The 13,121-nt window shown below is 43.5% G+C and overlaps 1 protein-coding gene across 2 annotated transcripts in view; it reads right to left on the reverse strand.

Moving 5' to 3' along the window:
* Nucleotides 1-13,121, reverse strand: part of pfn2a (profilin 2a) — a 66,924-nt gene that overhangs the window by 27,474 nt on the left and 26,329 nt on the right. For both annotated transcript variants that reach the window (XM_068042628.1, XM_068042627.1), the window contains exon 2: nt 12,378-12,570. In XM_068042628.1, the coding sequence (XP_067898729.1) occupies nt 12,378-12,570 (193 nt within the window). The remainder of the gene's footprint in view (nt 1-12,377; nt 12,571-13,121) is intronic.

Genomic DNA, 13,121 nt, shown 5'->3' on the forward strand with positions numbered 1-13,121 from the left:
CTGAATGGAGATAATGGAGAAGTTTAACAAGGAGATGCACTCTAGATATTTATAAAATTAGCCTATTTGCCCAGTTTTGCTTATGGCTAGTTAGATGATGCGCTTCTAGAGGAAGAGTGCATCATTTAATTTACCACATAATTTAATGCATTTTTCCATTGATAAGGTGAAGCTTTCAGCCTTTAATGCGACAAGCCTAAGATCAAGTGAGTTCAAAGGCCAATTGCCACTTGGGGGCATGATCAGAATTATGGCTTAATGTTGTGGTAGACCAATTAAAAAGGCCGTAGACATTATGGCTCTTTATTCTTTACATTTCAAAGAGAATGGACTTCTCCCTTCATATTTTCACTTGCCTCTTGTCCAAGAATGAAATTTGTATTAAATGCAATGGTTAAATGAAATGGGAACACACACTTTAGCGGACATCAGCAGATCTACAAGACTGGTCATAGCAAATCAGATGATATGCTATTTTATAAAAGGCAGCCACCTCGATTTATTTAGTGTCTCGCACCAAGTGTGGTCACAAGGTCCAGTGTCGCTGGCTAGCTTACTTACGAGTGCAAGTCTCTTCTGCCAGTACACATCACCAAGACCACCTGTAGTACCTCCCCATGGCAACATACAGCCACTAGGCACCTATGGGCCTAGGCTGAACTGCAGGGCACCAGATGAACCTTGGCCCCCCCCAGAGTTACAACACAGGTCCACTGGCATAAGGACACACCCTGGCACCCAACCAGGTCCCAGATATGAGTCAAATAGTACCTACTGCCTGTGGGTTCGGCTCAAGGAGAGTCAAAGGCACTGGACTGGAGTCTGATAGGTAGCAGGCAATCCCTTTAAACATGTACCTTCTGGCAACTCCTGCAAACAAATGAGCTCCAGAATAGGGGCTCCCGCCTTTCCTCTGGATTAAGTCTTTAACGGTCGAGAGGAAGATGCAGATGTTGTGCAAGTCTGTGGCTCCAAATCCTGCTCAGACATGCACTAAAAGTAAAACAAATGGAGAGGAAACCTGTCTCTTGAAGAGTTCAGCGCACACATTGGAAAGGCAACCACCAACTTTGACCGATTAGCAAACCAGGTATGGAAAAACAAACTGACCCACAGGACCAAGATGCTTAACTACAAGGCCCATATCCTCAGCACAGTGCTGCATGGCAAAGCCTGGACAGCTTACAATTACCAAGGAAAAAAAGCTCAATAACTTCCATCTCTGGTGTCTACGACACATCTTCAGCATCACATGGAAAGAAAGTTACCAACAAAGCAGTCCTTTCTAGGGCAAACATGTCAAGCATACTAGTGCTAAATCAAGCAAAGAAACCCTTGCTGGCTTGAGCATGTACATCGGATGGAAAATGGCCGCATCCCAAAAGATATGCTGCTATATGGGTGGCAGCCCGTGCAAGGTACAAACAGGGCACCTAAAACTGATTTAAGGATACAGTCAAGAAACATAAAAGCCCTCAATCACAAGCGGGAAACTCTAGCTGACAATCCATGCAAATTGTGACACCAGCTGTGTGCAGGAATTTGCCACCACGACGTGGTTTCAGAAGCTTGAAAGCAAACGCCAGCATTGCAAACAAGGAGTCAGATCATCCAGTACCACCGGCAAGAGACAACCTTGGTGACATTTGTGGCAGACTTTGCCTTCCCAGGACCTGCTTGTTTAACCATCAGGGGAGCAGATGATCTCATCTGACCTCAAAGTTGAGGCTGCATTCCGATCATCTCGCAGATGGATGCTAATCTGACCAATCATTGTGAAAGAACATTCAAGGAGACATACTGATCTCTCAAATACATGCTCTATTTGAGAAGCTCTGGTAGAATGAAGAGAGGCAAGTGACCTTAGAGACTATGATGACCACAATCTTCCAGAAAGGAGACAAGTCGACCTGTAACAATTACAGCGGTATAGCATTGAAGTGTTGGCAAAGTCCCAGCTAGGATACTTCTTGCCAATTGCAGGAGGTCCTTCCAGAGTCCCAGTGCAGTTTCCAGCCCGCCAGAGGAACAATTGACTATCTTCACAGCACAACTTCAGGCAAAGTGCAGAAGACAACATCTTTTTGCACATGGTATTGTTCAATCTCAAAAGTCTTCGATTAAGTGAACTGAACTGACCTTTGGAAGATACTACAGCGATATGATGAAAGTTCACAATCGGTTTCCTGCATGACAATATGCAAATAGTACGATGCAATGGCTCCACTGCAGACCCCACTCCCTATCAAAAAAGGTAAAAAATAAAAGGTGCATCAATGCACCAACACTATTCTCAATCTTTCTTGCAGCAATGCTGCAGCATACTACTGACAGCCTCCCCCAGGAGTGGCAGCAACTTATTGCACTCATGGTAAACTCTTCAACCTCAACCAGCTGAAGGTCAAACCCAAGACAACAACCACTTCTGTAATAGAACTACAGTACGCTGATGACAAGTTAGTGCGCACTCTGAAGAACTATGTCAGAAAGATGACATTCATTGAAGACTATGAGAGCATGGGACATGCCCTGGACACAAGACCACAGTCCTCTACCAGCCAACATCAAATGCATCAAACACAATGCCTTCAATTCAGATTTATGAACTTTTGGAAAACGTCCCTCACTCCCCATATCTTGGTAGCTATCCCAAAAAGCTGACAATGAAAAAAGGTACACCACTGAGTCCAATGTGCTAGCTCAGCCTAGGGTAAATTACATACTCAAGTTTGAGGATTGCGATGAGACCCAACACTAAACTCAAGTTAATCAGACAGTGGTTCACCCCATGCTTCTCTACGGTGCTGGATGCTTGGAAAACATAGATGCCATCTTAGAAGGGTCACACGAATCAAGTGGGAAGACAAAAAGAACATGCAAGCATCCAAGATGCATATGCCAAGTACAGAGGCATTGATATCAGCTAAGATGGACGGGACATGTCAGATTGCCCAACCCAGGACTGCCCAAACAAGTGCTCTACTCTGAACTACGCCAGGGAGTCTGCTCACACAGTAGCCAAAACAAGACAATTTCAAAGCCTCCATGAAGTCTGCTCCATTAACACGTGAAGTAGAAGTCCAATTGCAACCAAAATGGCAATCCATTATCGAAAATGGTCTCAAAACCTTCCAATTAGCAACAGCAGCCATCGTGAGAACAGCGACAGATGGAAAGAGCGGGCAACTGCTCAAGCCAACAATCCACCACCACCTCTAGCAGGCGATAACCAATGTTCTCATTCTGGAAGAGCCTGCAAGGCCAAGATAGGGCTCAAGCAATCTGCAAACCCACAGCCAATGACATCTCACTTCCACCCAGCCATCTGCAAGGAAGCATCATCCTTGATGAGGGACTGCCAATGATGATTGTACAAATGCCTGCTTTATGTTTATGATCGTTATGTTAGAGTGAATGTCTATCCTCAGGCCAATCCAAGATTAAGTAACCACTGAATATTGTTCGGCATGGGAACTGCAGATTGGAGATTGTTATATTTCAAGCAGGAAGCACCAGTTATTAAAATTACTGGTTTCATTTTTTAATGAATTTTGCATCCAACAGTACCATATAAAAACCATGCGACAAAATATATGCTGGCAGAATTTATGATGCAAAACTGGGCACCCATGAGGCGCTGTGGGCCATCAGCAGCAGCATTGTACTCAACCACAATCTGTAACCTCATGGCCTGGCATATCCCCCACACTACCATTACCATCAAGCCAGGAGACCAACCCTGATTCAATGAAGAGTGCAGGAGGGCATGCCAGGAGCAGCACCAGGCATACCTCAAAATGAGGTCTTAACCTGGTGAAGCTACAACACAGGACTATCTGCATGCCAAACTGCATAAGCAGCATGCAATATACAGAGCTAATTGATCCCATAACCAACAGATCAGATCCAAGCTCTGCAGTCCTGCCACATCCAGCCATGAATGGTGGTGGACAATTAAACAACTAACTGGAGGTGGCTCCACAAATATTCCCATCCTCAATGATGGGGGAAGCCAGCACATCAGTGCGAAAGATAAGACTGAAGCATTTACAACAATCTTCAGCCAGAAGTGCCGAGTTGATGATCCATCTCGGCCTCTTCCTGAAGTCCCCTGCATCACAGATGCCAGACTTCAGCCAATTCGATTCACACCGCGCGGTATCAAGAAACAACGGAAGGCACTGGATACTGCAAAAGCTATGGGGCCTGACAATACTCCAGCAATAGTACTGAAGACCTGTGCTCAAGAACTTGCCACGCCCCTAGCCAAGCGGTTCCAGTAGAGCTACAACACTGGCATCTACCCTGCAATGTGGAAAATTGCCCAGGTATGTCCTGTACACAAAAAGGACAAGTCCAACCCAGCCAATTACCGCCCCATCAGCCTACTCTCAATCAGTAAAGTGATGGAAGGTGTCATCAACAGTGCCATCAAGCTGCACTTGCTTAGCAATAACCTGCTCAGTGATGCTCTGTTTGGGTTCCGCCAGGGCCACTCAGCCCCTGACCTCATTACAGCCTTGGTTCAAACATGGACAAAAGAGCTGAACTCAAGAGGTGAGGTGAGAGTGACTGCCCTCGACATCAAGGCAGCATTTGACGGAGTACGGCATCAAGGAGCCCTAGCAAAACTGAGGTCAATGGGAATCAGGGGGAAAACCCTCCGCTGGCTGCAATCATACCTAGCACAAAGGAAAATGGTTGTGGTTGTTGGAGGTCAATCATCTGAGCTCCAGGACATCACTGCAGGAGTTCCTCAGGGTAATGTCCTAGGCCCAACCATCTTCAGCTGCTTCAACAATGACCTTCCTTCAATCATAAGGTCAGAAGTGGGGACGTTCGCTGATGATTGCACAATGTTCAGCAACTTTCGTGACTCCTCAGATACTGAAGCAGTCCATGTAGAAATGCAACAAGACCTGGAAAATATCCAGGCTTGGGCTGAGAAGTGGCAAGTAACATTCGCGCCACACAAGTGCCAGGCAATGACCATCTCCAACAAGAGAGAATCTAACCATCTCCCCTTGACATTCAATGGCATTACCATCGCTGAATCCCCCACTATCAACATCCTAGGGGCTACTATTGACCAGAAACTAAACTGGAGTAGCCATATAAATACCATGACTACAAGAGCAGATCAGAGGCTAGGAATCCTGTGGAGAGTAACTCCTCTCCTGACTCCCTAAAGCCTGTCCACCATCTAAAAGGCACAAGTCAGGAGTTTGATGGAATACTCTCCACTTGCCTGGATGGGTGCAGCTCCAACAACACTCAAGAAGCACGACACCATCCAGGACAAAGCAGCCCACTTGATTGGCACCCCATCTACAAACATTCACTCCCTTCACCACTGACACACAGTGGCAGCAGTGTGTACCATCTACAAGATACACTGCAGCAATGCACCAAGGCTCCTTAGACAGCACCTTCCAAACCCGCGACCTCTACCAATTAGAAGGACAAGGGCAGCAAGTACATGGGAACACCACCACCTGCATGTTCCCCTCCAAGTCACACACCATCCTGACTTGGAACTATATTGCCATTCCTTCACTGTCGCTGGGTCAAAATCCTGGAACTCCCTTCCTGACAGCACTGAGCGTACCTACCCCACATGGACTGCATCAAGAATGCAGCTCACCACCACCTTCTTAAGGGCAATTAGGGATGGGCAATAAATGCTGGCCTAGCCAGCGACGCCCACATCCTATGAATGAATAAAAAAATGTAGCCTCTGGTCCTATGTTTAACCACTAAGCAGCTCTTGGTTTCTAAGGTCACGCCTCTCAATAGGCAAATCTAGGCAACTGCAGCTACACATGTACAGATGTTAGAGGTAGCTGTAACTGCTTCAGATTCGTAAATGGAACAAAAATTGTTTACTACCTTGAAGTATGACAGCTGAACCTACTTAACCTAGTGACTTGCATTTGTCCATGACAGCACTGGAATGAATCATATACAGACCCTGTGCAGATCTTGTGCCATCTTCACACCAAGGAGAAACAATATTGTGGGTATTGACATTTGAGAACAGTTCCAGCAGCTCAAAACAATGAGGCGCTGTGGGCCAAAGGGATAAATATACACACTGCAATAACTTCATGGCACAGCACATCCTTTAAGCCACATGACCAACCCTGTTTTAATGAGGGCAGAACACCACACTAGGAGCAATACCAGGTGCTCCCAAAAATAAACAAGACAACCTGGTGAGGCTACAATAGAACTAATGCATGCTAAACAAAATCAACATGCTAGCAGGTCAAATCGCTGCAGCCCTGCCACCATCATAAATGGTGGGCAATTTAGCTAACTGGAGGAAGCAACTCCATGAACATCCATCCCCAACAATGGCAAAGCCCAGAAAACAGGTGTGCACAACCACCAAAAAAAGTACACTACTCCTGAGGTTCCCACCATCACAGGTGCCCATCTATTCAATTCACTCCACGTGGCACCTGGAAACAGCTGAGTACACTGGGAAAAGGGCATGAGCATCGATATCATGGCTGTAATAAAGTCCTTGGCCAACTTATTCCAGTACAGTTACAATAGTGGCATCTACGAGATAATCTGGAAAATTGCCTAGGTATATGTTCATTCAGAGCACAAATCCTCCTGTCCAACTGCCAGGCTGCAAAGCCTACATACGAGTCGAAGTGACTGGAGAAAATCAATACTACCGAACATCACATTTATAAAACTGCTCACTGATACTCAGTTTATGTTCTGCCACGACCACTAGGCTACAGACCTTATTACAGCCTTCTTGCTAAAGACCAATTATCTCAGACCCAGGATGTCGCTGCAAGAAGTTCTCAGGCCTCAACCGCTTCACCAACGTCTTCCCTCCATCACAAAGTCAGAAGTGGGGCTGTTTGCTGAGCACTGCACAGCTCCAATTTGCAATTCCTCAAACAAACTAGTCCAGGCATGCATGCAAGGCGAAGATAGCCTTGAGTTGATAAGTGACTAATAACATTCATGTCACATCATGCAGTGGCCCTCTCCAAGAATGCCCAACCCCAAATGACATTTCCATTGTCAAGACCCTCACTAACATTCTTGGGCTCATTAACTAAAAACTCAACTGGACTAGCCACATAAATGACATGGCGACTAGAGCAGGTCAGAGGAGGAGTGTTCTGTGGTGAGTGGCTCGCCCAAGGCCCCAAAGCCTCTCCAGCACCAAGATAGCACAAGTCACAAGTGTGATGGAATACTCCCCACTAGCATGGGAGGGATGGGTGCAGCAGCAAGTCTGACACCATCCAGGACAAAGTCTGCTTGACTGGTACCTCCAACTTGCCTCGACATCCACCCACTCCACTTCCAGCAGATTGTGCCCAGAGTGTACTACACACACCAAGGCTTCTTGAAAGTCACTCCCAAACCCAACAGCTCCATCACAGAGAAGAACAGCAAATGCACAAGATCACCACCTTCAAGTCACACACCATCTAGACTTGCTTACATATTGCCAAAATCCTTGAACACCCCTCCAACATGTTTACTAAGAACCTTCACCAAACAAACTGCAGCAGTTCATGAAGGCAGCCTAACCACCTTCAGAGTAAAATAGGGATGGGCAATAAATGGCAGCAACACCCATACCCCAAAAGTGCCTCAGACATGATAGACAAGATATACATACACTATTGCTCACAACACTGCCCACATGAAGTCAGGAAACAAAGGTATTCTAACATAGGCACAATATACTGTGTAATAAGTTGTTAAAGAGCTTATCTTGTCCAGGAGACCCACATCCTGCTCTTTCAACCCTATTCAATAAACTGATCACCCAACTTCCCCTCTTGGTCCCCATGTTAGCTAATATCGTCAACAGCTCTCTGCAGGTGTTGCCCCTCTCTCCTTTAAATCTGCCGACATAACCCTCTTTTTAAAAAAACAAACCCTTGACCCCCATAGACCTTGCAAACTACTGCCCCATTTCCAACCTCCTCTTCCTCTCCAAAGCTCCTGAATGTGTTTTCGCCTTCTGAATCCACGACCATCTTTCCCAGAAATCATTATTTGAATCCAATCAGGTTTCTGCCCCTACCGCCACAGAACAAAAGCTGTTAAGTCACAAATGACATCCTATGTAACTGTGACAAAGACAAACTATCCTCATCCATCCCGATCTGTCTGCTGCCTTCGACATGGTTGACCACACCATCCTCCTCCAACACCTCCCCATTATCTTCCAACTGGATAGATTGCTCTCATCTGGTTCCATTCTCATATCACAGAACAAATATCACTTCTCTTCCTATTTCTACACCATTACCTCTGGTGTCCCCCAAGGATCATCCTTGGCCCCCTATTTCTCATCTGCACGCTGCCCCTCAGTGACATCATCCGAAAGCAGTGTTAATTTCACATGTACACTGACACCCAGCTCTACCTCATCACCCCTCTACTCCACTATTGCTAAATTCAGACTGCTTACCGGACATCCAGTACTGGGTGAGCAGAAATTTCCTCCAATTAAATATCAAAGACTAAAGCCATTATTTCTAGTTCCCACTCCAAACTCTAGGTACTGACTCCATCCCTCTCCCTGGCAAGTCTGAAAACTAAACCAGTCTGTTTGCAATCTTGGCGCCACATCTGACCATGTGGAGTTTAGACCCCCTATTTCCACCTCCCTAGCATCACCCTGTCTCAGCTCATCTGTTGCCAAAACCCTCATTCCTGCACTTTTTAACCTCTAGACCAGACTAGTCTCCCACATTCTACCATCCATAAACTTGAGGTCACCCTGTGCTCACTGACCTACAATGGTGCCGGTCAAGCAACGTCCTGATTTTAAAATTCTCATCCTTGTTTTCAAATCCCTCTGTGGCCTCAGCCCTCCCCATCTCTAATCTTCTCTAGCCCCACAACCAGAGTATCTGCATTCATCCAATTCTGGCCTCTTGAGCATCCCTGATGTTCATCGCTCCACCACTGGTGGCCATACCTTCAGCTGCTTAGGCCCCAAGCTCTGGAATTCCCTCCCTACCTCATTTTCCAAGCTTGTGGTCATCTAACCCAATATTTCCTTATGTGGCTTAGTATCATTTTGTTTCACAATGCACTTGAAGCACCTTGGGACGTTTTATTACACTGAAGACGCTATAATACAAGTGCTGAATATGTGGTATGTACCTACTATACAAATCACAATTTCTCACTCTTGAAATCAATTAGATGCCTATAGCTCTTTGAATGTCAGTTAAGTTATATTGAGGGACAGAAACAGGCTTTCTTCCCAACCAAGTAGAATTGTCAAGATAAATTTGAGGCAACAGTAACCTGGTTCAAAATATTTTTCACCTCTGGAGATCATATAGTGAGTGAGCTAAATTTACACAAGTTGGTGCAATACTTGGTAGACATTGACTTAGACAGGTTAACAAAAGCCCCAAATGAAAAGGTGAACTTTGGAACAGAACACTTCTTTCTTTTGCCCAAGAGTGCAAGTGCTCCAATGGATACCAATCTTTACTTTGCCACCACACCAACCTACATGATTAACCTAAAGGCGGCTGGCAGCATTTAAAAGATCTGGGCAAATTAAATAGAAATTGGATTTTAGTGTGGGTGGTGTATATATGGTAATGAACTAAAGTTGGATAGAAGAAAAACTTTCATGCAGCAAGAGGTTAAGGTCTGCCTGAGAACGTGGTGGAGGCAGGTTCAATTGAAGCATTCAAAAGGGAATTAGACAGTTATATGAAAAGAGAGAATGTGCAGGGTTACAGGTAGAAGGTGGGGGAATGGAACTGAGGGAATTGCTCTTTCAGAGAGCCAGTGCAGACACGATGGGCCGAATGGCCTCCTTTTGATTTTGAGATAAACAGAATGAATTGGTAACAATTCAAAAAGCAGGTAAGCATCTTAATGTGATCAAAGTACTAGGATTAAATGCAAATGAAAGAAAAAAATTCAAGATTCTAACCACTATGAACTTTCTATTGGCTCCACATTTAGACTTGCATATAACACTTTGGAGGGGTTACAGCGACAAGGACGATTGTTATAAAGTCTCAGAACATAATCCGAAACAAGATTAAAGCCTGAAGATTTTAAAAACTGCATCTTGGAAGCTTGAAACAATCAGCATTCTAAACATTAATATTGAAATATCTTCTACATTTAGATTTAATAAAAAGTGAGCAAGACCTTCAAACCAATGAAACATTGAAAAAAACTTCAGACCAGAGCTAGAGTGCAAGCACAATCAACATACGTTAATTGAGAATGGAAGCTAGAAATTTTCTTTGACAATGGTGCATATGCATGAATCACAGTAGGAGTAGCTGATATTTGAGCTTAAAATGATTGACCTGGACTCTTGGAGGGTGGGAGAAGAAATCTACTTTTAAGGTTTCATGAAATAACAAGGATGAAAGCTCTCCCGTTCCAAGACATTGGATGAGACATTCATGGACTAGGTATGGATGGCAAGATTGAAAATGGTATCGATAATAGTATGGTTGGATTTATGCAGTGGAACATTGCTTGGCTTATCAGTAGAATCCATTGTTGGTTACCTTCCTTAGCTTGAGTAAGCTCCACAAAAGGAAAGTGGAAGTACAATTTAAAAAATTCTGCTATAAAATCGATACACACAAGGCAAGATCAAGACATCATTCAGGAGAGTCATATCAAGAGCTGACACAAGCACCATGAGCTGAAGCATGATAGGTATGAAATTAACTTTTTTTTGATGCAGCAGAGCCAAGTGTTGGAAAATGGGATTAGACTAGATAGGTGCTTGATGGCCGGCACAGACATGATGGGCCGAAGGGCATGTCTTTGCGCTGTATAAGTCTGACTCTAAAACAGAAGTCGGCAATATCTGAGATATGGGCCTACGGCAAATTGATAGATAGCACCTATATCATGCAATTGACAATTTTGACCCACCAAGCCAGCAGAGCACTAAATGTCTGTTGAAATGTGAAATAATGTTATATGGCACTCTAAGCTTCCAGGAGTAAGCATAAATATTTGTCAGCAATATAAATTACACTGAACATTTTACTCAACCCCAGGGAACAGGTGGCAACTTTTGAAGCTCCATCCAAGAAAATAAAAGCACAGTTGATGGGACAACAGCTCAATTAATGGCAAGTCTGTTGAGGTATCACCTACACACAAAATGGAGAGAGTGTATGGCATACATACGTGTAATGTATTTGAAACTTTACTGTTTTGCCACATACATTTGGAATATTTCTTCTATTGTATTTACGAGCACTCATTCAAGAACATCTAGAGATCAAATATCTTTCAACTCAGAATACACATGAAAAGTAATCAAAAATGACATGGAGTCTCAGTTGATCTCTGGTTGCATTGAGTCAATGAATCTAAACTAGAGGGTGTATTACTGACCAATGTTCTTCAGCTTTTTGGGGGGAAAAAGTAGAACTAGCACAAGCAGCATGCATATTCCTGATCACAGTAGTGACCTGTATGCCAGAATGAACAAGATCAAGCATGATTAATGGATTGAATACAAGAATGGTTAGACAAGGTACTAGTGAGCTGAACTGCACAATCACAGGGATGGAGGGGCAAGAAAGAAAAAGGCCTGAAGGAAGAACATGCATTTTTCCATTAACAGTTTGAAGTTAGTGTTAGATCAAGATTTTAAGCCTGATTTGGGACAGTTACATCAATAAAATTAAATTTATTTGTTGTAGATAGTATGTTTGAGAAAGCGAGTGAAGTTGTGTACACAACTTTGAATTTCTAGTCTGAATAAACCAAAGCAATGGCATTGTAGGAAATTCTGCTTTCAAATGTTGCATTGGAACTAAAGCATATCAATAGGACTAAGGATTTTAATTAAAAATTATTAGATTTCAACAAGTGTCCAAAATGGCATTTTTGCTACATAATGTGTAGTAGCTTCAGCTAGTACAATTTTTATGGGATAGGATAACAAAAGGACTGAAGTGTGTCTGCTTTCTTATCAGCTCAAGTCAGCCAGCTATAGCACAGGCATGGTACAGAATTTAAAAAGTTCTTGCGGGCATGAAGCTTGCCTGGAGAGCTCCCCGCTTCAAAGAATTAAAGTAGGTAAACCATGATTCAAATAAGTCAAACTTGGGTGCTCGTGATTAGACCTGTATTAACAGAATGGGCAAACCTGCAAGATCATTTTTTTCTCCCCAACCATCCTCTATCTATGCTCAGGCATGAATATATTTGCTTATCGAAACCTTACACCATCTTTAAATGCAAAACCAAATTAAAAACCTATAACCCAAATTCTTCAGCTTATAAACTGAAAGTGTGAAGTAATAATTAGAACAAGCTCAATGTTTGAACAGATGCACATACTAGGTGTATGGCCCTGTATTACTTACTTTTGCCAGCTCTGCCTACAGAAACATTGTATGTTGGTTCTCCAGACTGGCTTTTTGTCCTGATGTCCATTGTGCAGTCACCTTCATCAAACAGGCTATCTCGGATAACAGAGCACTTCTTTCCACCCAGGAGCAAGCCATTGGTGAAGAAACTTTGGCGATCCTTTCCAACCAGCACATCTATTTCCAGAGGCTGTCAAAGATAATTTTTTAAAAAGATATTAAAGTTTGTACTGTTGTGCATTTGTGCCAACTCTTATCTGACATAAACCAGCCTTGGCAAACAAGCTTTTGTAAATTGCTACAATCTACAAGCATTAAGCAAGAGTTTTAATCAAGCCCCAAAAAAAAAAAGGTAGCCTTCGAGTAACTCATGGCTATACTTCACATGAATCTAACCAGTAAATGTTCTGGGTAAAAATTACATCAACATTCTACAACCTAGGTTTATTTCGAGCAATTTTTTTTTAATAAACCCTAGCGCTAAGTTTTAAGCAGGACTCAAGCTAAAATTTATGACACATTAGGCACCAGAGTTGCAGCCATTTTGTGCTGAAAGGCCTACCATATGAGCAAATTTTAATGTCTAGGTACGACAGTGAACCAGACCCAATATGCCAAAATAAGCTCAAATACATACAACAGTGCCAGCCAAGTTTATAAATGCAAAAAAAAAAGAAAAACTATGCAAGAGACTATCCTGCGATTTCTACTGCCATGAAATTGCTACTCTGTGGAACTCAG

This window comes from Heterodontus francisci, chromosome 11, assembly GCF_036365525.1.
Source record: "Heterodontus francisci isolate sHetFra1 chromosome 11, sHetFra1.hap1, whole genome shotgun sequence".
NCBI classification, from domain to species: Eukaryota; Metazoa; Chordata; class Chondrichthyes; order Heterodontiformes; family Heterodontidae; genus Heterodontus; species Heterodontus francisci.